At 36.7% G+C, this 27642-nt stretch overlaps 1 protein-coding gene across 1 annotated transcript in view; it reads right to left on the bottom strand.

The window, feature by feature from the left end:
* Window positions 1-27642, bottom strand: part of RYR3 (ryanodine receptor 3) — a 570927-nt gene that overhangs the window by 192783 nt on the left and 350502 nt on the right. Inside the window, exons 41-44 of the mRNA XM_044660040.1 lie at window positions 16497-16677; window positions 14540-14651; window positions 9568-9688; window positions 6398-6567 (exon numbers count right to left, since the gene is read on the bottom strand). Of these exons, the coding sequence (XP_044515975.1) occupies window positions 6398-6567; window positions 9568-9688; window positions 14540-14651; window positions 16497-16677 (584 nt within the window). The remainder of the gene's footprint in view (window positions 1-6397; window positions 6568-9567; window positions 9689-14539; window positions 14652-16496; window positions 16678-27642) is intronic.

Genomic DNA, 27642 nt, shown 5'->3' with positions numbered 1-27642 from the left:
GGTCAGAGTGCCTAACCTGGAGTCAGAAAGACTCAGCTTCCTGAGTTCAAATCTGGTCTCAAGTGCTAACTAGCTCATATGATCCTAGGCAAGTCATTTAATCCTATTTGCTTCAGTTGTGTCATCTCTAATATGAGCTGGAGAATAAAATGGCAAGCCATTCCAGTATCTTTGCCAAGAAAACCCAAAAGGAGTCATGAAAAGTCAGAAAACTAAACAACAACAACTGGATCATTTAGTTCATCCTGCCCAAAAGATTCATTCTGATAACCAGTAATGAGTCTCTAATTCTCAGCTAGGCTGATTCTCATAGTCTATCAATAGGTAACACAGGACTTTTGTGGAAAAGTTTTGTGTTTATTTGACACATCAGAAAAATAATTCAATGTAACAAGTGTTTAGTTAATATCTAATATGGGAAAAAGTGGGATGAGGGGCCTAGGCATAGTGGATGCAGAGCTGGGCTTTATATAATCCAATAAACATTAAGTGCTTACTATGGGCTAGGCACTATGCTAAGCACTGGGGATACAATTAAAAAAAAGGTAATTCCTGTCCTCAAGTAGCTTACAGTCTAAAGAGGAGACCACACAAAAGGAAGTCAGAAAGGTGGGATAAGGGAGGAGGAACACCTAGGGGTATCAGGAACAAGATCATCTTGTTCCATGGAAATGAAACTAGGCAGGGCAACAGATGCAAAGTAGAGTGAGCTGAGTCCAGTTTATGTCAACAATAAAGGAAGACATTGGAGGAATTTGGTAGCGCCTCCCCCCCCTTCAGCTGGCCATTCTGTGGGGAGAGAAAGTTAAGGGTTGTGGTGTCAATCAGACTGAGTCAGCAACCTGGTAGCAAGTTCAGAAGTGATGATGGCAGGTACATCTTGTTTCTTGAAGTTGAAAGCAGGTAAGAGAATAAATGTGAAGTAGCTCAGAGACAGGAAGACTTCCCCACTTTGACATAAACTGGCTTTGTGACCTTGGGAAAATCACTTAGACACTCAGTGATTTAGACAGCTCTCTAAGACTATGTATTTGGGTGCATCACCCTATCTGAATTAGTGAATGAAATTTTTCAGAGGAGCTCCCTACAATATTTAGGAAAAAAAATAGAAGGAATGACTCCTTGAGGAAGAGGACCCATGAGTGGATATCTCTTTTATATTATTTCTCATATTAAAGTGTTCTCCACTTTATTTTCAGTCTTACTTCTTCACATTTTACATACTACATACTGTAGGAGCTTGCCTATTGCTCCTAGCAATTTTGTGATGTGACTAATTTTCACTTATCTCATTTCTCAGATATAAAAATTAGGCTCACAAAGCAGGAAAGTGACTTTCTTAGAGGCACAGAGGCAATTAGTGGCAAAGCATCTAAGAACATAAAGCTGTTGAGTCTCATGAATGCTCTGTAGTAAGCATTTACATGGAATCACAAAAAGTAGAATCTTTGCATTCCCAAGTCCTTGGCACCCATCCCATTTGGTGCACTAATCAGCCTAACACAATGACTTCAGCATTTTAAAAGACTTCCAGCTGCAAGACTATTAATTTTCTAATGTGGCTTCAACTCTTTTCTGACTTACCAGGGAGCCCTCAACTTGATAATCTTATTCCCAAGAACTGCTAAAGTTATAATTAGCAATTTTCGTAATCATGAGAGACAAATCAATCAATCAAACAAGCCCTTCAGGTAGTAGAATTGTATCCTGCTGGTTAAATTTACAAGTTTTGAAAGCAATTTGCAAGGAGGATAAACGGCTTAAAGGTACATGCTTTGGAAGACTGAATAAAGAAAAGTATTAAAGGTGTTGAAAACTACTAATGTCTCAAACTGTGTTTAAATTCTTATACACAATGTTCTCTTTAACTCACTAACCAAGGAGGCAACTTTCAGAGGACCTGTTTAAAGATGCCTTGAATTACTGAGGTCTTTGGTAAACAACCAATAATAAGTTTATTGCACGGGCTTAAGGTTCACAAAGCACTTGGATCATCACAATCCTCTGAGACAGGTAATATAGGCATCACTATCCCCATTTTATAAACAAGAAAACCAAGATTCTGAGAGGATGAATTGTTTGCCCAATATTACATACATACCTAGGAATTGTCAGAAAAAAGGCAACATTGCATAGTGGAGAGGATACTGGCCTTGGAACCAGGAAGACTTGATTTCAAATCTTGCTTCAAACACTTACTAGCTGTGTGACTGAGTAAACTACTTAAACTTTATGAACTTGTTTCCTCATCCATAAAATGGGGGAGGTTTGATCTTTATGGTCCATTCTAGATTTAAATCAATAATCCTATGACTTGAATTAATATATATAAAATCTTTCTACCACATACAACATCTAAACATTCAACATCCAAAATCCAAATGTTTTTCATAGTACAGTGAAAAAAGTGCCAGCTCTGGAAACAAAGGACTTACCTTCAAAGCAAATGTCTACCAGTGTTAAGTTGGGCCAGTCACTTAACTTTACTGGGTCCATTCCCTAATTTCTAAAATGAGGAGGTTGCTGTAAAGAACCATTAAGGTTTCTCCTTTGAAATGTAGCTAGGTAGTGTGGTGAGTATAGTCCTGGGCTTGGAGCCATATCTGAGTTAAAATCTGGCCTCATGTTTACTAGCTATGTCACCTTGGGCCAGTCACTTAACCTCTTTTTGCCTTAGTTTCCTTAACTCTAAAATAAAAAATCCCAGGATTGTTTTGAGGATAAGTATTTATAAAGCACTTAGCACAATGTCTAGCACATAGAAGGTGTTTAATAAGCTTGTTTTCTTCCTGCCTCTCCTATGAGTCCCATGCTTGGGATTATCACATTATGGTAAAATAAAATTATCTAATATGAATTCGATAACTTTATGCTCATAGGCAAGAAGTGGTATAAAAGATATGATATAGGAAATTGTTGACTGGAAAAGTAGGTGAGTTGTGGTAAGAGTAAGATTTTTGCTTAAAGGCATTAATAGGACCCACTTGATGTTGAAAAAATTGAGAGGAAGACCTCCAGTGCATTAAGCAGATGATCTTCAGGGGCGCTATGCAAGGGCATGTATAAGGATCCACAGGATGAAAAGGTATAGTTAGATTATGATCTATACCAATGGAGGAAGTAGCCCCCTTAATGAGATCATGTATCCACTGAAGTATGCTTCTGGAAACTACTGTCTTTGATCTGCAGAGACATTCCTGGGAACACCTATAACTAGTAAAATTTTTGGTTCTAGACCAGTGATGGGCAAACTTTTTAAAGAGGGGGCCAAAGGAAAAGAAATGCTCCTCTGTCAGTCTGTTTCTAAGGCAACTTCCGAAGTTTCATTGTATTGTATCCTACTCATTGTATTCGTGAGATTAGGAAGAATGTGATGAGGCCGGATAGAACATTTCAGGGGGCCACATCTAGCACAAGGGCAGTAGTTTGCCCATCACTGTTCTAGACAATTGTCCTAAGGAAAAAATAATCAAGCTCTTCAAACTTGTCCTTGTAACAATATTATTAAAATGAGATAGGACACAGCTTTGATTTTTAGTTTCTTGAAAATGTCTTTGTTATCAGCAATGAAATGTTATAGTCTGTTGGCTGACTAATTCAATATAGCACCTTTTAATGTAGCCCTGAGGTGTTTAGATAAGCACAACCTTTGAACAGCAAATATAGAAAAGCATGTACTATTTGATCTCATCTATTATAAACTGTATGCTTTGATCAGGGGCCTCAGGGGGTATTTATAAAATAATTTTTTAAATTCAGGAAATTCATTAAAAATGTTCTAAACAGAAGTAGCTTCAGATGAAGCATTTTAATAATTTAATAGGATTTCCCAGTCTGAAACATAATTTTGTTTTCACAACAGAATAAGCTATAGTGTCCCTTTTGGGTGTTCTATAAACATACATTTATAAAATACTTATTTCCTTAGACCAACATCTTTTACCATATTCCATTATATATACAACAGTGATGTGTCTTAATATTCAAATCATACTATGAAAAAATTAGAAGAAAAACATTATATACCTTTCCTAAGTATTGATAGGAGATATATTCTTAATTAAATGAGAAAAGAAGCAATTATAAAAGATAAAATAGATCACTTTGCTTGAAATTAAAAACTTCTGCACAGACAACATTAATGAATCTAGGATAAAAAGGGAAATGTTTAGATGGGTAAAAACCCTTTGTATCAAATTTTTCTGATAAGGGTTTGGCATACAGGATCTATAGACAATTTACATGTGTATAAGGCTAATAGTCATTCCCCAATAGATAAATGTCCAAAAGATATGAATGAAATGAAATTAAAAAAAAAGAATGAAAAGAAGACCTGAAAAGTATTCACAATCACATGAAAGAATGCTCCAAATCACTAATAGCAGGAGAAATGCAAATCCAACCAATCCTAAAGTTTCATTTTATACCCTGCAAATTGGCAAAAATGACAAAAATGGCAACAGTCAATGTTAGAGGAATTATGGAAGGATAAGCATACTAATACATAGTGGAGTTATAAAATGATATAACCATTTTGGTATATGTGTTGCCAAAGCAAGCACGATATAACCATTTTGGAAAACAATTGAGAATTATGGAAATAAAGTGACTAAAATGTCCATGTCCTTTGAATCAGAGATTCATTACTAGGATTATGCCCAAGGAAGTCATCAATAAGAAAAATAATGCTCATATACTCATATATTCTCATGTTCTCATATATATGGTAGCACTTTTTGTAACAACTAAGAATTGGAAAGAAAGTACATACCCATTAATTGGGGAATGGTTAAACAAATTGTGGTACATTAATGTAATGGAATATTATTGTCCTGTAAGAAAGGATTTATAAGATGAATTTAGAGAAGCAAAGAAAGATTCCTATGAACTGATGTAGACTGAAGTAGAGGCAAAAAAAAAAAACCCAACATATACAGTACCTACAAAGATGTAACATGTAAATGGAAACAATTTCATATTAAAAAATCAAATTATAATGATCAAGTAAAATTCAAATGAAGAGATATGAGAAGATATCCCCAACCAATCCCTTTATAGAAGTAGGAAGTTCATCATTATTACACATTTACATTTTTTCAAAGTATTGATCAGTTCTACTGACTTTTTTTTTCTTTCTCTAAAAGTATTTGTCAAGGAGATGGCTCCTTATAAAGTGGACAGATACTTGAGATAACTACAACAATGTAAGAAAGAAAATATCAGAAAAATTTATTTAAAATATTTATCATTCCTATGTTATTATTGGATATAACTATTGGAATTCTCCCTCATTTTCAGGCTGGGAATGTCATGAACTTTCTATTTCTGGGTTACCAATTAAAATATAATCCATTCCAAAGGCTTGATCATTTTTTCATGGAATTCATAAATTCCTCGAGCTTCCACATAGGTTTGCCACTTTGCTACAAAGTACAACCTCTTTCCTGAGGAAAATTAATTTTAAATATTATATCATTTGATTGTTAATACCAGTTTGTAATATTCCCTTCTCTGCCAACAACCATCTCTTGCACTAGTTCAAAAGATTTTTCTCTGACAGTCTTAGAAATGTCATTGTATTCCTAATCTAATAAAATTGCTAAATTGGAATGGACCTCATCTAACTGGGAATTTGAGCCTTTTCAATTGATAGCCAGGATCTAACTTTAGCCAGTACTCTTCAGGAGTGATGAGTTTTTGCCTTTGGTCTTCCTCAATGAGGTTGGGGAGGGGGGAACTTGGCTTATGAAGATGAAACCTGACAAGAGTGAGGTGGCCTAAAATCTGACCAAGTCACTTTCTCATTTGATCTCCTCTGATATAATGATGTAGTAACACAGGAGGAGTTGAGAACTTTTAGTCTACCTCCTCATTAAGTACACATCAATTAAAGTTAACCCTTCCTGTTCAGGAGAGGACCCAATAATAAATTGTCAGAAATACAGCAGTAGATATATATATGATATATATAAGATAACCCAGGACTCTGTGTCTTTGTCTTTGGTTACTAAAAGAGACCACTGACCACTGATTGACTTATTATTGCTACTCTAGTCAATACATTGATGTTTCATACCTTGAATCTCATCTGGAATTTTATTTGTAACATTCCTCTTTGGATTTGAAAATAAGAAGGAAGATAGCACATTTTAAAACCAAAGGTTACTACTGGTCAAGCTTTGCTAGGTTATGAATTCCCGATTTTGGCTGAAACCTCTCCATTTCTCAGTGTCTCAGTTTTTTATCTATAAAAGGGAGCCAATATAAAAAGGGACATGACAAAACTATTATGTGAACAAAGAGCCGAAAACACATGAAAAAGGGCAAATACTGAATTTAATTCAGCTTTTAGATATAATCATGTCAGGAAAATATAGTTCTTATTTCAGTTACTTACTGTGTCCAGAGAGGCTGATGCTCTTAAATCAGGCAAAAATCCAACCTCCAACAGGTGAAGGAGGAAAGTTTGGTCCTCAATACCATATACACGGTCCAAGAACAGCACCATGGGTGCTTTGTGATCAGGACAAAAGTTGGCAGCCATATCTGGCTCATTCACTGACCCATCTGACAAACACAGAGAGAATTGTCATTAGCATTTAAAAATATCACATTTCTGGATGACATGTCAAAACTGGCCCATTTTTTTCCCTCTTCCCTTTTTTATAAAGTAATAGGAAGATCTAAAAATGATACTTTTCCTTTACCATACATCTTTCTTGTCAAAAAGTCAGGCCTTATAACAAGTTTCTTAGTTACCACTCACAATATGCTTGAAATAGGAAGATAAAGGGTTTGGCCTGGATTAGTGAAAAATGGAGGGGAAGATATTATTGTTTTAAAAACATTACTGTTTAACAGATTGTAATATTGTTAGCTGAACTGACCACTGTTACACAGTAAAATGCAGGTCTACTGATTTTCTGCCCAGGGATCATTTGATTCTGGTAGCCTCTTAAGAAAGTTTTCTTAAGAAAACTCACTATTTGGCTCATGCTGCTAAAACACCTGAGATAGAAGTTCCACAGAAGATATTACATAACTTGTGGGAAAGAACTCAAGTATTGATCAGTGGAGAATATTGGATCAAAATCTTTAATACATTATTGATTTGGCATATGGTTCCCTAAAGGTCAGTCTGGTGAAGCTGAGAACTATGTACATGGAGGGAGATATGACTTCTGATTATCTAAGAGACACTCCTGATTTCTAAGAGAAAGTTTAAGAAAAATACTTAAAAGGGGCAAACACAAACTTTTAAAAGATGGACTAGATCCTTCAACAGGTCCCTGGATTCCTAGTATCTGCAAACCTCAAAACTACTAAGAGATAATCCTTCCACCCACTTCCACATCATTTTTCTATTGCTTGAGCTGAGATTTAGTCTCACCCCCAAATAGATATTGTATCATATTTCTAATTTGATTAAAATATCTAATTTCTATTTACTGTTTACTTCAATAAGGTTTTACTAGATACCTGTGATTTTAAAAAAATATAACTAGCATTTGGGGAGGGTGAGAGGGAGCTAAACTAGCAAGAGTATTAGGTAGTTTACTAAAGGTGAATAGGGTTGATAGCTTTTATTCTTAAATTTATTTTGTTCCTTTTTAAAATAATTTTTATATCACTAGACTGTAAGTATTTGGTGTATGTTAAATAGATACATTTCTAGCTTGATACCTCTCCTGGAGATAGGCAAGTGAAAAAGTAACTACCCAAACATTACCTTTCTCTTGCTTCCCATTAAGGTGGTAATCACAGACTCCCTTAGTGACAGGGTAGACGATATTCTTGATATTTTTCCTTGCTACATGTGGGCCAGTATTATATTTATATTATGCATCTAGCAACAATATATAATCTGCACAAAAAATGAATACAAGGTAATTTGTGGAAGGGAAGAGAGCACTAACCATTGGGAATATCAGGGAAATCATCTAGAACAGAGAGGGGTCAAACACACTCTGTTGAAATACTGAGTTCAGTCCTAACCAGATTTAAGTGTAATTGGGTAACAAAAGAAATAAAAATAAAATAGAAAATAGAAATTGTCAATAAGTGATTTTCAAAGTCAATATGTAGCTGGTATGGTTCAAATTGCAGACATAGTTTTTGAGAAGGGCCAAGGACCTTTGAGGGGAGATGCACTGTAAATTAAACTTAAAAGCCGCATCAGGCTTTAGGCATGAGGACACGACTTACTTTTGTGTGATTTTTAACTTATCTGCCTTACTACAGATAACCCAGTGTTTAGAGGGCAATAATACACCTTTATACTAATATGAGGAAGGAATTAGTAGTTTTTAATTTGTGGGGGGGCAAGGAAAACTGTAGCTGTTATAAAAGGATTGGATGCAAATTCATGTGGAACATCTAGCAGAGATTTTCCTTGAGCATTATAGGAAAAAACAAACAAAAGATTTCTCCCCTTTGTGGTTTCTGCCAATCAAGTAAATTTCTTTTTTTTTTTGAGTTTTATTTATTTTTGAGTTTTATTTTGAATATTTTCCCATAGTTACATGTTTCATGTTCTTTCCCTCTCCCTCAAACCCTCCTAACTCCCCTTAGCCGATGCACAATTCCACTGGGTTTTACATGTATCATTGATCAAGATCTAATTCATATTATTGATAGTTAGACTAGAATTATCATTTAGTGTCTACATCCCCAATAATATCCCCATCAGCCCATGGGTTCAAGTGGTTGTTTTTCTTCTGTGTTTCTCCTTCCACAGTTCTTCCTCTGAGTGTGGCTAGTTTTCTTTCTCATAAGTCCCTCAGCCTTGCTCTGGATTCTTGCAGTGCTGCTATTATAGAAGTCCGTTATGTTCGATTGTACCACAGTGTATCAGTCTCTGTGTACAATGTTCTCCTGGATTGATGCTCCTTTCACTCTGCATCAATTCCTGGAGGTCATTCCAGTTCACATGGAATTCCTCCAGTTCTTTATTCCTTTGAGCACAATAGTAATCCATCACCAACAGATACCACAATTTGTTCAGCCATTCCCCAATTGAAGGACATTCTCTCATTTTCCGATTTTTTGCCACCACAAAGAGTGTGGCTCTAAATATTTTTGTACAAGTCTTTTTCCTTATTATCTCTTTGGGGTATAAACCAAGCAGTGCTATGGCCGGATCAAAAGGCAGATAGTCTTTTAAAGCCCTTTGAGAATAGTTCCAAATTGCCATCCAGAATGGTTGGATCAATCCACAACTCCACCAGCAATACATTAATATCCCAATTTTGCCACATCCCCGTCAACATTCATTACTCTCCTCTGCTGTCATTTTAGCCAATCTACTAGGTGTGAGGTGATACCTCAGAGTTGTTTTGATTTGCATTTCTCTAATTATTAGAGATTTAGAATACTTTCTCATGTGTTTATTGATAGTTTTGATTTCTTTATCTGAAAATTGCCTATTCATGCCCCTTGCCCATTTATTGATTGGGGGATGGCTTCAATAAAGAAAATTTCTTAAGCGAAAGCCTTGAAGAAAAATTTAAGTCCCACTCTTGAATTATATGCTCATGAGTTTTAAATAAGTTATTCTGATACCATTACCTTTGTTAAGTGTGGGCAGTTTCAAAGCAATACTGATAATCCCAACCAAATCTTCTGTAGGGACCAGGGAGCGAAGGATTGACCTGATTCGAATGGCTTCCCCTTTTCCTGTTTGGATAAGCTGTCAAAACAGAAACTGACAATGAGCTTAAAAATGTATTCCCTATACTCACCCTCCAATTTTTCCCCATTTCCTATTTTCTACACATAAGACTAGGTTAAAGTATCAAACTGTTTTATTTAAGGTATAAACCTTCATGCTATGCAGTTATGACCTAATGTGATCACAGGCAAAAAAAAAAAAAAAAAAAACAAACAAAAAAAAAAAAAAAACAACCTTGAATCAAATTGAAATAGGAAACCTACTAAATGGAATATTGAGCCATAAGAAACAATGTGCAGATTAAAAAAAAACCTAGAAAGAACTACATGAGACAATCATGAGTGAAATGGGTAGAACTGAGAACTACAGTTTTAATATTTGAAGAATAATTTGTGAATGTTAACTCCAGAAAATGAACTGAACAATGGAAACATGAAAGACATAATCTGTAAATACACATATATTTGCTGGGTGATGCCTTCTGTTATGGTTAAAATTTGATCTTGTATTGATTAGGGCCATTTGGTTGTCAGTTGGTATTTATTAGGATTCCACTAAAGCTGGTTCTGGCAGTAGATGAAGTTAGCTGGAGAAAAATTACTACAAAAACCTATTTATTGATAACTATGAGAATATCAGGGAAAGGATACAGAAATAGAAATTGATAGGAGCTATATTACCCTAAAACTAATAATTCTAACTGAAACCCCGAACCCCTCTGTCCCTCACGGGACTTTCTTCTTACCTAATGAAAATCAGGCCTAACAATTATACTAACTGCCTAAAGATAATAATCTAACTTACTAAATATATTCTAATTTATAAATCTTTTTATCTCCTTAAATAAATATATAAACTTCACAGCTTCTCTCTCCCGTTTAGAGATACACTTGCCTGTCAGTTTTCACAGATACTGCTCTCTGGCGCCACCTGGAGTTGAGCTCCAGGTACTCTCCAATCTTCCTTAGATATATAGATGTTTTACAAAGCTATCTACCACCAAATCTTCAAAGATTGAAAAGAAATTTCCGACCACCTACTCCTGAGAGAAAACTCCCAAGAATTGTTATCCCCAGTAGTCCTCTCCTAGGGGGTCTCTGGGAATTCTTCTTAAGGAACCTCAGGAAGATTCATCTCTCTCTTAAGGTGGACCTTTCCATGAGCTGGATATCTCCTCCTCTAAGCAGTCCTGTACTTTAATTAATTTAATTAACTGAATAATTCTTATACCTCTATGATGTGGAAAGGGGAGGTAAGGGTCGGGGTAAATAAATATTATTAAAAATATCCTAGGGAAACGTTTATCCTATGAATAGGGATTGTAATGGGGGAATTGAATTCACATTTGAGTATTTTATGGTTTAGATTCTAGAATATGAGGTAGATCTCCCACTTTCCCCCTAAACATAGAAATTTATCAGAAACCATACAATGAGAATTAACAGTACACTGACAACTCTACTAGCATTGTCCACATCCTAGTATGATAGCTTTCTAGGAACTTTAGGATCAATGAAGAGAAGCACCTTCTTAGGATGATGGCAACTGTATGCACCTCCCTTAGTCAAGTGACATCTAGTATAATGCTCTAATGAGATAGGAGAATGAAGATGAAAGTGGGATCTTGTCAGGCTTGAACCCACAGAGGAGACCTGAATATCTAGACCCTACTTCAAAAACTAGGACATTAAGTTTTTTAATACTTCAAAATAAACCTGAAACATTATGGGGAAAGTATAGTTTGCTGAAGTGTCAGTAGTAAGGAATAGTCTATAAATACTGAAAAAGAATTGAGTGATATTTAATCTTTGCCATTAAAAGACTTCAAAGCACTTCATAGTGTTTTCCATTTTTATTTTTCTAAAAGAAAAAAAATAAAAGAAATACAAACAGTGTGAAATGGCGATATATGAGTAATTTGTCCCAATTCATGTAGAGAAAGAACTAGGATTACAGATCATGAATTTTGGTCCTCAGAACAATCCTCTCTCTTGTGTCACCTTTTTTCCCATTCATAGCACTTGTCTTTACAGGAATGATAAAAATAACTTATTTTATATAGCACTTTTAAGCCTTTTAAAGCCTTTACTTATATTATCTCATTTTAACCTCAAATTTCTGTGAAGTAGGTTATTCCCACTTTACAGATCAGGAAACTGAATTCTGAGAGGTTAAATTTATTTGCCCCTTATCACACAACTAGTAAATATCTGAGGTGAAATATGTAAACAAATATTTCTCTCTCAAAATTCAATGTGCCATACTTTGCAACAGTGTCTTTTGTTTGAAAGGTCTTTGATTCGAAGAACTTAAATAATTAGCCAGAGAATTAGAAAAAAAAGAATATGTTGGTAGAAACAGGAACACATACACAAACTGTATATGTTTATATTGCTTACAAACATATTAAAATTATTTGGTTAAAATACCATCTGCTGATCACCCTTTCCTTCTCCCCTCTGTTTTTTAGGATATCACTCTCTTCTAGTTCTCTTGCTATATATCTGATCACTCCTTCCTAGTTTCTTCTGCTGGATCCTTATCTAGAATAGGCCCCCTAACTGTAGATGTCCCTCAGAGTTCTGGTTTGGGCCCTTTTCTTTTATGCCTCTATACAACTTCACCTGGTGATCTCATCAATTTCCATGGATTTAATGACCATATTTAGGTTGATGATTGTTTATTTCACCTCTTCAGCATCTCTTGAATATACTCCCTTCTCTTCTTTGACACTGTTACCACTCCAGTGCTTTCCTCATTACCTCATGTCTGGATTATTAAAATAGTCTGCTGGTGAGTTTGCCTGCCTCAAATCTCTTCCCATTCCAATCTATCCTCCATTCAATTGCCAGAGATTTTCCTAAATTATTGGTCTAACCATGTCACTTCCCTATGTAGCAAAGTTTAGTGGTTTCCTTAACCTCCAGGATCAAATAAAAAATACTCTGGCATTCAAAGCCGTTATAGTCTAACCCCCTCCAACTTTTCAGTCTTTTTACACCTTACTTTCACCACATACTATTTAGTCTTGTGAGACCGGCCTTCTGGATTTTCCATTAATAAGACAGTCTATCTCTTGGCTCCTGGAATTTTCTCTGGCTGCCTTTCTCAACTTTGCCTTCTTACCTTCTTGGCTTCCTTTAAGTCCCAAATATAATCCCATACTTTACTGGAAGTCTTTCCTTCTTAATTCTAGTACCTTCCCTCTGTTCATTATTTGCTATTTATCTTTTACATAGTTTGCTTTATATATATATATATATATATATATATATATATATATTTATTTGCATGTTGTCTCCCTCATTATACTGTAAATTCCTTGAATACAAGAGCTGTCTTTGACCTCTTTTTGTATTCTCAACACTCAGCACATTGCCTGGCATGTGGTCAGTGCTTAATAAATGCTTTTTGACTGATCAATGGGTTGTGCTTTCCATCGATATTAAGTTGTATAAAGTAAATCCTATCTCATGTTATTGATGAAGAGGCACATTATCTTATTTGTAGCTAAAATGGATACCAATTCCCAGTCCAGAATTCTAAATCTCTTTGGAATATCCTCTAGAATAATTAGAATGTACAAAGAACAAATAGGAAAGTAGGTACATTTGCCAATAATGAGCAAAGAAAACAACTGTTCTAGAGAATTACCAAGCAGTTTATCTCATTTATCACTTCTTGTTCTCCCTTCTCCTCTAATATGATATGGAATGTTTTCTTTTATTTCATATTGCTTTATGCCCTCCCAAATTAATCCATGAATGGATGGTTCATTGGGGACTGTTTCCAATCTTTCAGAAATTACCCAGTGGATTTTTTTCAGACTTTCCATTTTGGTGGTGGCAGAAAAAACTTCTTACTTTTTGAGATGGAAAAGCAAAAATATAAATACAAATTGTGCTTCCTTATTCTCAGCCCAATAAGTTAAATTTATAATTTAAATGACACTCAAAAGGGAAACCGAAGTAAAAAGCATAAAATATGGAAAGACAATTTCCTTTGTGTATTCCAAATTACTGAAAAATTATTTCTATCTTTCACAATATTAAATAAAGTATATACTTATAAAACCAAGACTTAAACCCTATATGGCCCTGAAAGATTTTACTCCAGGCAACTTCTATAGTAGATGTTTGAATGTCATCAAAGGATATATTCCAAAGAAAAGAAAATAAAAACAAAACAAAGATAAAATCAACCCACACCCCAAAGCTCCAATCCTAAACAAGAACAAGGCATTCTTAGTTGAGATGTTCTACAGAATCTCCTGCTGGAAAGAATTAAACAAACTTAGAGGGAGAGATGATTTCATAGTGCCCTATTTAGCAGTAAAAATTACTTTTTGTTACGAGATTGTCTTAAGTGTTTGTCACATTTTGCCAAAAAAAAAAGGTAAGATGAGGCATAATTCAGTGATACTTGTCAAAACAAAAAGTGTTGAGAAGCCACCTAAAATATAGAAATACCCTATAACCCTTTAGCAATGGTTCTAAAGCCAAGAATCACAAGGAAAGCATGTTAGCAAAATGAATAAAATATGAATAAAATTACATTTATTTTCATCTATCTATCTATCTATCTATCTATCTATCTATCTATTTTTTAAATCCTTACTTTCCGTCTTGGAGTCAATACTGTGTATTGGCTCCAAGGCAGAAGAGTGGTAAGGGCTAGGCAATGGGGGTCAAGTGACTTGCCCAGGGTCACACAGCTAGGAAGTATCTGAGGCCAGATTCGAACCTAGTACCTACCATCTCTAGGCCTGACTCTCAATCCACTGAGCTATCCAGCTGTCCCCAGTAAAATTACATTTAGCTTCTCTTTGGGGTCTCTTGTGGTTCATCTAATGGACTTCCTACTACTTACATGCATTTCAGGTGCACAGCGACCCAGCAGGTCTATAAGAGCTGAATAAAATGACATGATTGAATTGCCCATATGTACAATCTCCTCTTCACTGTCATCTTCTTCTGAATTGCTGAGAGAAAATCAAATATAATGGAGGTATTAGGTGACCTGGGAAGCAATAGATCAGGGGTCGGCAACCTTTATGGCTGTGAGAGCCATAAACACCTGTGGAAGGAGGAGGATGGAGGCAGAAAAGAGCTGGAATATGGGGCCAGGGCTGAAGGGCCCCCTGGGGCACATCCTGGGGCTCTGCCCAGACTGGCAGGTCGGGAGGTGGAGCCAGATATGGCTCGAGAGCCATACGTTGCCGACCCCTGCAATAGATCATATTTTCTAAGGAAACAGGAAATTTGGATAAATGTTTTCTTTAAAAAATTTTATTATGTTACACGCATACAGGTGAGAGTCCATGCAATGATGAGCTAAGCATCCAAGAATACTCTCATTCAAAAAGACCCTAATTTCTAAATATTAGGAATGTAGTTATTGTAATTATTTCTCACAAAACTCAAGAAGCCTAAATATTTGCTTATGCTATATAAATAAATGTATGAGGGTTTTTCTTGTGTGTGTGTGAAATTATGTTTTATCATTCTATATTCTCGAGGATACTGTCATAATAAATTTGAACTGTAACAAAATTACATATTCAAAATCTGACCATTTAAGTAGTATAATATACATTATCTCCAAATATCTTTAGCTACTAATATCAATTATTTTCTCTTTTAAAGAGTTGTGTAACAAAAAAAAAAGACTGGTGTAGGAATCAGGAGACTTGGATTCTAGTTCTAGCTTTAGCACTGAGAGACCTTTGGGGTAAGTGACTTCATCTTTCTAAGCTAATGTTTCCTCATCTCTTAAATGAAAGATTAGATTGAGATTTTCAAGGTTTTTCTTAGCTCTGAAATTCTATGATTTTCAAAACTAAGTCTTTGAGCAAAGAGAAGGAATAAAAAAAAGTTTCACTACTGTTTGAGGAAGTGGCAGGGGAGCAAGGTGGTATCCCCATTGCCTGAAAAGGGTTTTAACTAGCAGCAAAAAAGAAAAGAACAGAAGTAGAAGAAACAACAAAAAAAGCTAATTTAGTAACTATATAATCAACTTCTGAAAATCAAGAATTTATATTAATAACAACATAATTTTCAACATCTTTTCGCTCAAATGGAGCTCAATGTACTTATCTAAAAATCCTCATACTTTTGACACAGGAATTAATAGTAGATATATATTTTTTGTAGGCTTATTTAAACTTCTGAGTGTCTAAGTTTGGGGCAATTGTAAAATTACAAATAATATCTGGGCTAGATTAGATGATGTTTGAAAATGACCCCATGAGGTAGTATTATACGTATTATTATCTCCTCTTCATAAATGAGGGAACAAGCTTGGAGAGGTTAAGTAACTTTCCTATGGTCACGTAGCTAATAATTGTTAGATAAGGATACAGTAGGATGAAGCCTATAGATGTGGTATAATTAACAAAACTGCCTTAGATCATAAAAATAATTAAATGGACTAACTTTGGCATAAGCCACTTTGAAAGCAGATAGTATAAATTAGGAAGTGTGCCCTCTAACTGAAACATTGTGAAAGATTATGTGGATCTAACCCTAACCCTCTCAACTCAGAGTTATGTAACTCACTTCAAGCAAGTGTGGTAGTAGAGGCAATGAAGAATAGTAGAAGAAGAGTGTTAAGCTTATTTGCAAGGCTCATTTTCTGGGTCATTTACCAGGAAGAATCAATGAACATAAAAAGTATTTTAATTATATTACTGAAGGACCAAAATTTTTCTAATTAGGATATAACTGCTATTTCATAATTTATTAATTCTGTTCACAGTATGTATAAGGTGTCACCATACCCCCTTACAAATTTTAAGTGTTTGCCAAAAGCAATTCCATTTACTTACATTTCTCTTTTATATCCCTGAGAAGGAAGATCAAGGGCTGGGTTCTCAGAGATCTTAATAGCTCCTTGCATGGCTGCCAAAAGACCATTTCCTCCTTCACCCCTCAGAGCCGGTCCAAAGCACTCTGGACGTCTTATAAGAAGCTTGACAACAACACTAGCATTTTCTTCCACACTTTCACCTAGGGAAAATAACACCAGTTTTTCCCTCATATAAAAGAATGGCAGAGGAATTGACTTATTTGGTTTGGGGCTGTAACTCACTATATTGAGAGGTAATAATGACAGGGAAATAAAAAGATGTTATTTATTTACAAGAAATCAGATTCAATATATTGACAGAACTCCATTATCCTGCTCTGAATCTGACTATTTTATCTCTTCAAAAGCAACAAATAGTTCATTCTACTAACTGAGAATAAAAGAATATCTATACTTTTTTTTAAGTCAGGGAGGGTTTGCTGAAAGGAAGTTGTTTTCTGCATTGGAAGCAGATAATTGTAGCTCAAACCAGTGGCTATAAGGCAAAATCATGATAATGGCAGGTTTACTTGAGTTATAGTTTTCTAACCAAATCTGATTCAAGCTTTATAAATGTTCTATCAGTCATTTCATGTCTCTTCTCTAATAATATCTTAAATCATGAAATGATTTGTATGTACGCTATGCCCAATTAGAATACTTTAACTGTGTTATTACTTTGTTTTTATTTTCTACCATATAGGCTAACTGTCATTAATTATTAGTAACCAGTATTTAGGTAGATACAGCTTTGAGAATTGAATTATGTTTGTAGCCTTGTCTGGATGACTTATATATGATTTATATAGAATCAATCAAAAAGAATTTATTAGACTAGGTAATGTTATAACCTGAGCAGGTTAGTGCTTCTCAGAGTTAATATACACTATCAGAATTAATTCCATAAGTATGCTTTAATGTTTGAGAAAATGTTATGTAAGTTTGATCCCCTCAATGACTCTGAAAGTTAGGTTTTATATATCTATATCAATCAATCAATCTATCTATTTATCTATCTCTATCACTTCATAAACAAAGAAATAAGGCTGGTGAGATTAAATAACTTTACTACCGTTATACAGCTAATAAATGTTAGGTGAAGGGACAAAAAACCATAGGCCTCACCTGATTCTCCATGTAGAACTGTCTTTGCTTCTGATGATTATCATTTGATCTACCCTTACTGATTAAATCTGGGTCAAACTAATAGATCGATCTAGTTGCCGAGTCTGAGAGCCCTTTCATAGCGTAGTGTTAATAGTACCAGATTAGGAGTCAAGAAACCTGAGTTCTCGTACTGAGTCCACCATCAACTAGCTGTGGGTTGATTGTTTTAACTTTTGTGGGCCTGAGTTTATGAAACTTTAAAATTACAGATAATATATGGGCTAGATTAAATGATGTTTGATAAAGGATCAATTAGGTACCTTCCAAGTTTAAGATCTTATGATTAAAGATCCTAACCCATGTATTGAAACATGTCTCAGCCTTACTTAGAAGCACAAAGGTATTTAACTTGCTGGCAGGACATTTAAATTTATCCTCATTTCCTATGTGTGACTAGTAGCTAGAGAGGCAACATGGTGAGTAGGTAGAAAGATATAAGATATGAGTTCAAGTCTGGTCTCTGAAACATAATGTATGTGTGATCTTGGGCAAGACATTTAACCTCAATGTCCCAGTCAATTCTAAAGCTATAAACTGCAGAACAGTTGAAATTTGCAGAATCTCCTCAGTAACTGAAAGGATTTTCCACACTAAAGAAATCACAAAAATAGGTCATAAACCAAAAATAAAAAAGAAAACTCCAAATGTTTTTGAAGTATGTCAAACCTTGCAAATTCAGTTTTAATTTACAGATACAGATATACCTCATTTTATTGAGCTTCACAGATATTGCAATTTTTACAAATTGAAGGTTTGTGGCAACTCTTTATTGGATAAGTCTATCGATGTCATTTTTCAAACAGCATATGTTCACCTCATGTCTTTGGGCCATCTTTTGGTAATTCTCACAATATTTAAAACTTTTTCATTATTATTATATCTGTTATGTGTGATCTTTGATATTACTATTGCAACTATTTTGGGACAACACTAAACACACCCATATAAATGGCAAAACAATAGATAAATGCTATGTGTTCTGACTGCTCCAACAACTGGCTATTCCCTTTCTCTACCCTTCTTCTTGGGTCTTCATAGTCTCTGAGACACAACAACATAGAAATTTAGTCAACTAATAACCTTACAATGGCCTCTAACTGCTTTTGTGAAAGGAAGAGTTAATTGGCAAACGTCATTCTCATCTTATTGTAAGAATTTGCCACAGCCACCCCAATCTTCAACACCCACAAACTTCCTTCACATAGTATTGTTCTAGTATTATATATATCATTCTGCAATAGTTACTTATGCCCAACATTTTGGAATGGTTTTACTGTTCATAAAGATTTCATTAAACTAAACGAACAATTGTTCAATGTACAATTCCAAAGTGCAATTCAACTCTAGCCAAAGAATTTCTCTTCTGAGTGTGTACATATAAGTTTTCCTTTAGACTTTATTCAAAGCATAGAAACAACAAAGAGAATTTACCCTCTAAGAAACCAGAACAAGTTCTTTTCAAAGACTATTTCTTAGGGAAAAAATCCTCAAAAAACATTCAGAGGGGGAAAAAATTAGAACCATAATTTGGTGGAAAGAATCAAGGTACTGTCTTGCAAAGGCAAGGAGCTGAGTCATAGAATGGCTTTATAACTATCCCTAGGACAAAAGTCAAGCCAAGAGCTAAGTGAGGAATAAAATGAAGGCACTGCTAAGACCTACCTTCCTACTTTCAAATTTAGGATCTTTAACCATATTCCTTTCTATGACATTGAAGGCATTGATTAAATAGTATCAAAGAGTCAATGCATTGCATATGTCTGTGCAATAACTGGTATTACTCATGTCTACTCCTTCAAGATTTTGTCAGCTGCTAGTGCTTACTTTGGCAGCATTGGCATCAAACCCATTTTCAAGTTAGAGTAATCATGAATTCTGATCTTTAAAGTGTAAGGAAGCTATTCCTAAGGGTTAGCAAGCAAGCATTTACATATTTACATTCTTCAAAGAAAAGGAAATGTCAGATGGTTTTGAGTAGAAGGTGTCTGAACCAAAGTAAGAGGAACACTCTAAGCTAAGGCAGACAAACCCTTCTCTCCCATGTGTAAGTTAATATTACATATGTGTGTGTGAAGTCAGAAATGTATTATGTGTTGTCCAGTATTACCTGACTGTGTGATGAAGTGTGACATACTTACTCCTTCAGAATTCTTCTGCCAATTGCATGTATGGAGTGGATGGAATTCTAAAGTGTTGGGTGCAGTGAGAATTCTGTTGGATTTAAGATGTGCTTTCCAAATGCATGAGTCCAATGCTGATCAGATGATCCTCTTCACAGCACTGTTGTCCAATACACTGGTTGTGTAGACAGGTCACGGTTGTCCTTGTAGTCCTCAGTGTTGATGTCCTTGTGATGATCCACAAAGTCAGCAACGCCTTCGTTGTGTTGTATGATGTTACCACGTGCGCTTGTCAACTTGAACTGGAACTGTTGTTCACTTGTGTTGACTTGTGTCGTGACAAAGTTGTGTGTCCATGAAATTTTATCTTTCCTTCTTTCTTCTTCTTGCAGTTAAATAAAGTTGATCGAAGCTAAACAAAGAGTTCATTATGATGTCATTTGTGCCTTTGCAATTACTCATCGATGTCACTGTCTAGGTCTTGAACTGATTGAAGTTCAGATGCTGTCTCTTCTTCTGTAGCTGATTCTTCTTCACTGTCATGATAATCTATGGATGTTACTAAGTGACTGTATTTAGTTGTGAGATAGTCATCTTGGTGTAATATTTGGCTGCTCCCTGACTCCTACACTGATTCTGGCTCATAAGTGAATTGCTGGAAAGCTATGGTCTGATCTTTAGACTGCGGATTTGCTATGGTCTTACTACTCAGTTGGCTGGTTGGTGTCAATTGATCATTGTGTTGTATGATGACTGGGTCTTGTTGATTTTGGGACATATATTTTGCTGGCTTGACATGGGTGACATGGAACCATGGATCCCTCCCCTTAACCTTGAGTGCACTAGGGGTTGTTAAGATTATTTGGGATGGGCCATGCCACTTAGGTTCTAATACAGACTTCCTAGTAAAGTTTCTAATGTAGACATAATCTCCAGGTTGGAAGTTATGTAGACTAAAATCAAAGGGAACTCTTTGATGTATCAAAGCCAACTTATAAAGCTGATCTAAATGCTGCTTGAGTAATTTGATATACTCATTGCATTCCATACCCAGATGTGATAGATGCCATGGTAAGGTGGATGTCCATATAGCATCTCAAAGGGTGACTATTGGGCTGGCACCTGAAGATGAAACAATGCCAAAGGTAATGCATCTGGCCACTTCAAATGTGATTCAGCACAGATTTTAGCCAATGATAGTCCCATGGAAATTAAATAGCGTGTGTGATAACATCATATAACACAACGGAGGCGTTGCTGACTTCGCGGATCATCGCAAGGACATCAACGCTGAAGATTACAAGGACATTTAGGGTCTTCAAAGATTTATTAACTCTCTCAATCTGTCCACTAGACTGGGGTCTGTACATGGAATGCAGGTGTTGCTTGACTCCTAGGGTTTCAAACACACTAGCTAGAATTCGGTGTGCGAAGTGAGAACCACAATTGGACGCAATGTGTAGTGGAATAGAGAATCTGGGTATTAATTCTCTAAGCAAAACCTTCACTACAAATGCTGATGTATTGCATCTGGCTGGAAAAGCCTCAGGTCACTTGGCTAATCTATCCATAATCACCAATGCATACCTATAGCCCTGACACTTTGGCATGGTAATGTAATCAATTTGTATGCATTCAAATGGTGTAAAGGCTAATGGTTTGCCTCCCAAACTGTGGACTTTGGTAACAGTCTAGTTGAACTGCATACAAATTCTGCACCTCTGAGCAACTCTCATTGCAACTTCATATATGCCCCTAGCATTCCAATACCTAGTTATAGAGTCTGCCAGGCCCAGACTTTCATAATGCCCCTTTTGATGTAATGCATTGCAAAAGGTGAAATACAGGGATCTAGGCAACATAGATTTTCCATTTGCCCCCAGCCAAACTCCATTAGCTAAGTATGCACCATGGTGTTTTTTCCAATCCTTTACTTCCTTTGAGGAGTATGCATTTTTGAGATCAACTTCCTCCACCAAAGACAAGTTCAGGACTGAAATTGGTCCATACCTTGCCCCGAATTTGGCTGTAATGTCAGCTCTTCTATTCCCTGATTCCATTGGCCCTTGTATTTTGCTGTGGGCTCTGCAATGAATAACCAAAACTTGGGCTGGTAATTGGAGTGCTTCTAAGAGCTGGCTTATGAAAGTGCCATACACTATCTGTTTGCCATTAGATGCTATGAAGCCTCAGTTTTTCCAGAGTTCACCGGAATGATGCGCTACTCCAAAAGCATACCGGGAGTTGGTGTAAATGTCAACTCTCCGATTTTCAACTAACCTTAGAGCATGAATCAATCTGACCAATTCTGCCCCTTGAGCACTCATAGTAGAAGGCAGGGATGAGTACCAAAGGGTTTCAGAGGCTGTTGCTACTGCTGCACCTGTAAATCTCTGATTGCCTACTAAGTAAGATGACCCATCTGTGAAGAGTGTCAATTCAGGATTTTCCATGGGACTATCATATAGATCATCCCTTGTCTTATGCACAATGTTAAGTGCATCTTCACAGATGTGTAGACTCTCTCCTTCCAGAAGTAGATCTGGAATCAGAGTTGCAGGATTTAAACTTTTGCACCAGTGAAATGTGATGTTTCCATTAGCCAACAGGATTGCTTGGTATTGAAATAACCTTTGTGAGGTGAAAGCTTGGAGTGTAGTGTTCCTCAGAGTAGATTCCACTTGGTGTGGGGAAAATACTCTCAGCTCACCCCCTAATACCAAGGAAGATGCTTTCCTAATCATGATGGCTACAGCAGCAATAGCTCTCAAACAACTTGGTATTCCACAGATTACCGAATCTAGCTTTAAGCTATAATAGGCAACTGGTCTAAGGGTATTCTCAAATGATTGTGTGAGAACACTAGAGGCTATCCCTTTATCCTCATGAACATAAAGAAGGAAACGTTTTCCATGGTCAGGGATTCCTAGGGCAGGCGCTGATAGAGTATGTGCTTTGAGCTTTTCAATGGCATGAATATGCTCTTTAGTTAGCTTCAATGGTTCTGGAACTTCCTTCCTGATTAGTTCTATCAGAGGTTTAGTGATAAGAGCACAACCTGGAATCCAGTTTCTACAGAAACTCATTACTCCTATGATTGCCCTGAGCTGCCTCTTAGTTCTAGGCAAGCTCAACCTCTGTATGTCTTGTGTTCTCTTCTGGGAAATCCTCCTGGAGCCCTTTTCCAAGATGAATCCCAAATACTCCACTTTTGATCTCATGAACTGAAGCTTGGGGTTGGAAATTTTATGGCCTCTCTTGCCCAGCTCTTTAATCAAGTGCATGCTGTCTCTATGACAAATTTCAGCAGATGGTGACATTAACAGGATGTCATCAACATAATGCACCATTTTGCTGTCTTGGAAAGTGATCGATTGAAGGTCTCTCTGCAAGAGTTGGCAGAAGACTGAGGCTGAATCTGAAAAACCTTGGGGCAAATGGGTCTATAGGATGGATTTGACCTCCCAAGTAAAGGCGAATAGCTGCTGGCTGTTTCTGTGCAGGGGAACAGAGAAGTAGGCAGAGCAGAGGTCTATTATGGTAAACCAAGCAGTTTTGTTTGGTATGGCTGTTCTGATCTGAGATGGACTAGGAACCACAGAATAGGTTTTCTGCACATGGTTATTAACAGCTCTAAGGTCTTAGTACAAAACACCATTGAGTCTTCCCATCAGGAGATAGTTTGGCTTTCTTCACAGGCATGATAGGGCTGTTGTACTGTGGGAAGCCATATCTTACGATACCCTGCTGCAATAAACTCTATATGATGGGTTTCACTCCCTTGATCATCTCTTTGCTTAGTTTAAACTGAGGAATTTGTAGTTGTAAACCTTCCTTCACTTCTATTCTCACTGGCTCAGCGGACAAAATTCTGCCCACCTCATTAGAATTTTTAGCCCATATGTAATCAGGTATATCATCAGGAACCCGATAGATGCTGTCACTTTGATGGTAAGTTGGTTCCTCACTACATGGGTCTAAAAACAAAATGGGATGGTGTTTCAGAGATCTCTTAGGTAGGTGGAGATAGATCTGCCCATCTGGTTGGCATTGGATGGTGGCAGCTAATTTACACAAGAGATCTCGCCCAACAAGGTTCGAAGGACACGATGGCATTAATAAAAAAAGTGTGTTCAAGAGTTAGAGGGCCCAATTTCACTATACTGACTTTTAGCTTTGGGACCTGTTGAACTATCCCTGAAGCACCTCTGACTCTCAAGCTATGCTGATATTTGCATCCTTTGGGAGCCTCACATAGAACAGAAGTGGTTGCCCCAGCATCCAGGAGGTTATCATAACAACCCCCCAATTTCCAAGCTAACAAGGGATTCCCTGTTGCTACTGGACTTTACTGGGACTAAAGGTAATAAAGAATCCTCAGTTGTATCTGTGCACTTGGTTTGGATCCAGTCCTGCATATGGTCTTGTGCAAGCACTTCTTCAAGTCTTGTATGGTCACTGTGAGCTAAATTAGAACTTCCTGCAGCACAAACAGGCAAGTTTTGACTGGGAGATTCAATACAGAATGTTGGCTTAGAGAGCAGGCATGCTTTCTCAGTGAGAGCTGGAGAGTGAGTAACCATGGTTACTAGGCTGACCTCTGTAGAGCCCATGGAACTTTCAGGTTGGCTCTGACTAAGGGCTATAGAAATGGAGGTTTGACTTGTTTCACCATCCTCTCCGCTATCCTGTGAACTACAAACCCCCAGATTGGGAGTTTTCCCATCAGTTATGTCAGGGAATGTTTGATAGACAGTTTCTATTCCTTTCCAAACCTCTCGTACACCTCTCAGCTCAGAGGCTGTCTGGAGTTCACTATCTAGCCCTCCACTCTGTGTGGCTGAAGTCAGGTGATTTGTGTCTCCAACCACTGAACAGACTTCAATGATGTTATTATTGAGCACACTAGTCACTGGAGATGACAGCTGACCACTCTCCCTTCCCCAAGCTTCAGGCTTGAATTCATCAGCTAAGGGGTTGAGAAAGGTAGATGTAGAATTCTCTGAGCAGCTGCCAGCAGCCAGCAATTCAGTGGGCTGCACTGGTAAAGTCAAGCCTCTGTCAACATTCCATTTGGATTGCTCTCTAACCTCATCCTGTGTTTTCATGCCTAAAGTAAGGGAATGGGTTTGGACATTGGGATTTGATTCCTCCAGGGTTACAAATGATACTACTTTCTGAATACATGGTAAATCCCTGTCACTTTTCTCTTTATCCAAGCTAACCTGTTGTTTTAAACTTGGAATAAAGACAGGAGCTTGAGATTCTGATGACTACAACCAAAATTTTAAAGCTTCTGGAGGCAAGCTGTTACAAATACTTGGATGTTCCCTATGCTTCTCATCCAAGCCTTTTGTGGTGGAATGAGAAAGCAGATCCCTTTTATAGTCATCCTCAATTGTCCCATAAATCTCTGAGCATTTGCATTATGTCCTCCCATTCTTGGTCTTCTGCCACAGAAATATCATTGTATTCTGTGCAGCTTGCTAGAGACATATGCTCTCCCGTGCTCAGTCTTTGAGAATCATCTACTATACCCAGATTAGTTATACACACTCCCATGTCATTGCCATTAGTTCTTTCTGATTCAGAAGCTTCGGTTCATAAGGACTTCAGAATCGCACCCTGAGCCAAATATTTCTCCATTTGATCAAGAGATGGAGATTGGCTGTACTTCTTGCATGCATGATTGCAGCATTGACTGTAATGCTTGGTGCCCTCAACCTTTCTTGAATTGTTGGATCATTTTGAGTTACAGAAAGTTCTTTTGCCATTCCTATCTCCCTGGCTGGAGTTGTTAACCCTGCCAAAGTCTATTTGTTGCTTATATCTACACATTTGTACCATGTGACCTGCCTTCCCACAAAGAAAGCATTTTGGAGAATAGGTTTTGGGCTTGGAGACACTAACAGGTTGCCTGGATTAACTACACCCGTGCTGACCTATTTCCAAATTGTTGGTAGTTGCTTTGGTGTGGTAGTTTCGAGTCCACACCCTCAATCATGTCCACCCCGACCCATGCGTTCAAGCAGTTGTTTTTCTTATATGTTTCCTCTCCTGCAGTCCTTCCTCTGAATGTGGGTAGCTTTCTTTACCATAAATCCCTCAGAGCTGTCTTGTGTCATTGCATTGCTGCTGGTACAGAAGTCCATTACATTTGATTTTACCATAGTATATCAGTCTCTGTGTACAGTATTCTTTGGGCTCTGCTCCTTCCGCTCTGCATCAATTCCTGGATGTCATTCCAGTTCACATGGAATTCCTCCAGTTTATTATTCCTTTGAGCGCAATAGTATTCCATCACCAGCATATAAAACAATTTGTTCAGCCATTCCCCAATTGAAGTGCATACCCTCCTTTTCGAGTTTTTTGCCACCACAAAAAGTGCAGCTATACATATTTTTGTACAAGTCTGTTTATCTCTGATCTCTTTGGGGTACACACCCAACAATGCTTTGGCTGGATCAAAGGGCAGGCATTTTTTAATAGCCCTCTGAGCATAGTTCCAAATTGCCAGCCAAAATGGTTGGATCAGTTCACAACTCCACCAGCAATGTATTAATGTCCCAATTTTGCCACATCCCCTCCAGCATTCATTACTCTCCCCTTCTTTGATTTTAGCCAATCTGCTAGGTGTGAGGTGATACCTCAGAGTTGTTTTGATTTGCATTTCTCTAATTATTAGAGATTTAGAACACTTTCTCATGTGCTTATTGATACTTTTGATTTCTTTATCTGAAAATTGCCTATTCATGTCTCTTGCCCATTTATCAATTGGGGAATGGCTTGATTTTTTATACAATTGCTTTAACTCCTTGTATATTTGAGAAATTAGACCCCTGTCAGAGTTTTTTGTTATAAAGATTTTTTTCCAATTTGTTGTTTCCCTTCTGATTTTGGCTGCATTGTTTTTGTTTGTACAAAAGCTTTTTAGTTTAATATAATCAAATCCATTTAGTTTACATTTTGTAATTTTCTCTAACTCTTGCTTGGTTTTAAAATCTTTCCTTTCCCAGAGATCTGACAAGTATACTATTCTGTGTTCACTTAACTTATTTATAGTTTCCCTCTTTATATTCAAGTCATTCACCCATTCTGAATTTATCTTGGTGTAGGGTGTGAGGTGTTGATCTAAACCTAATCTCTCCCATATTCTTTTCCAAATTTCCCAGCAGTTTTTGTCAAATAGTGGATTCATGTCCCAAAAGTTGGGCTCTTTGGGTTTATCATACACTGTCTTGCTGATGTCATTTACCCCAAGTCTATTCCACTGATCCTCCCTTCTGTCTCTTAGCTAGTACCATATGGTTTTGATGACTGCTGCTTTATAGTATAGTTTAATATCTGGTACTGCTAGGCCCCCTTCCTTCACATTTTTTTCATTATTTCCCTTGATATTCTTGATCTTTTGTTATTCCAAATGAAATTTGTTATAGTTTTTTCTAATTCAGTAAAGAAGTTTTTTGGTAGTTTGATAGGTATGCTGCTAAATAGGTGAATTACTTTGGGTAGAATGGTCATTTTTATTATGTTAGCTTGTCCTACCCATGAGCAATCAATGGCTTTCCAATTGTTTAGATCCAGTTTTATTTGTTTGGAAAGTGTTTTGTAGTTGTTTTCATATAATTGCTGTGTTTGTTTTGGTAGATAGATTCCTAAGTATTTTATATTGTCTAGGGTGATTTTAAATGGTGTTTCTCTTTCTACCTCTTGCTGCTCTAATGTGTTGGAAATGTATAGGAATGCTAATGATTTATGCGCATTTATTTTGTATCCTGCAACTGTGCTAAAGTTGTTGATTATTTCTATAAGCTTCTTAGTTGATTCTCTAGGATTTTT

Source organism: Gracilinanus agilis, chromosome 2 (genome assembly GCF_016433145.1).
Source record: "Gracilinanus agilis isolate LMUSP501 chromosome 2, AgileGrace, whole genome shotgun sequence".
NCBI lineage: Eukaryota > Metazoa > Chordata > Mammalia > Didelphimorphia > Didelphidae > Gracilinanus > Gracilinanus agilis.
Note: the sequence above shows the minus strand (reverse complement) of the source record. Positions and strands in the feature narration are given on the sequence as shown.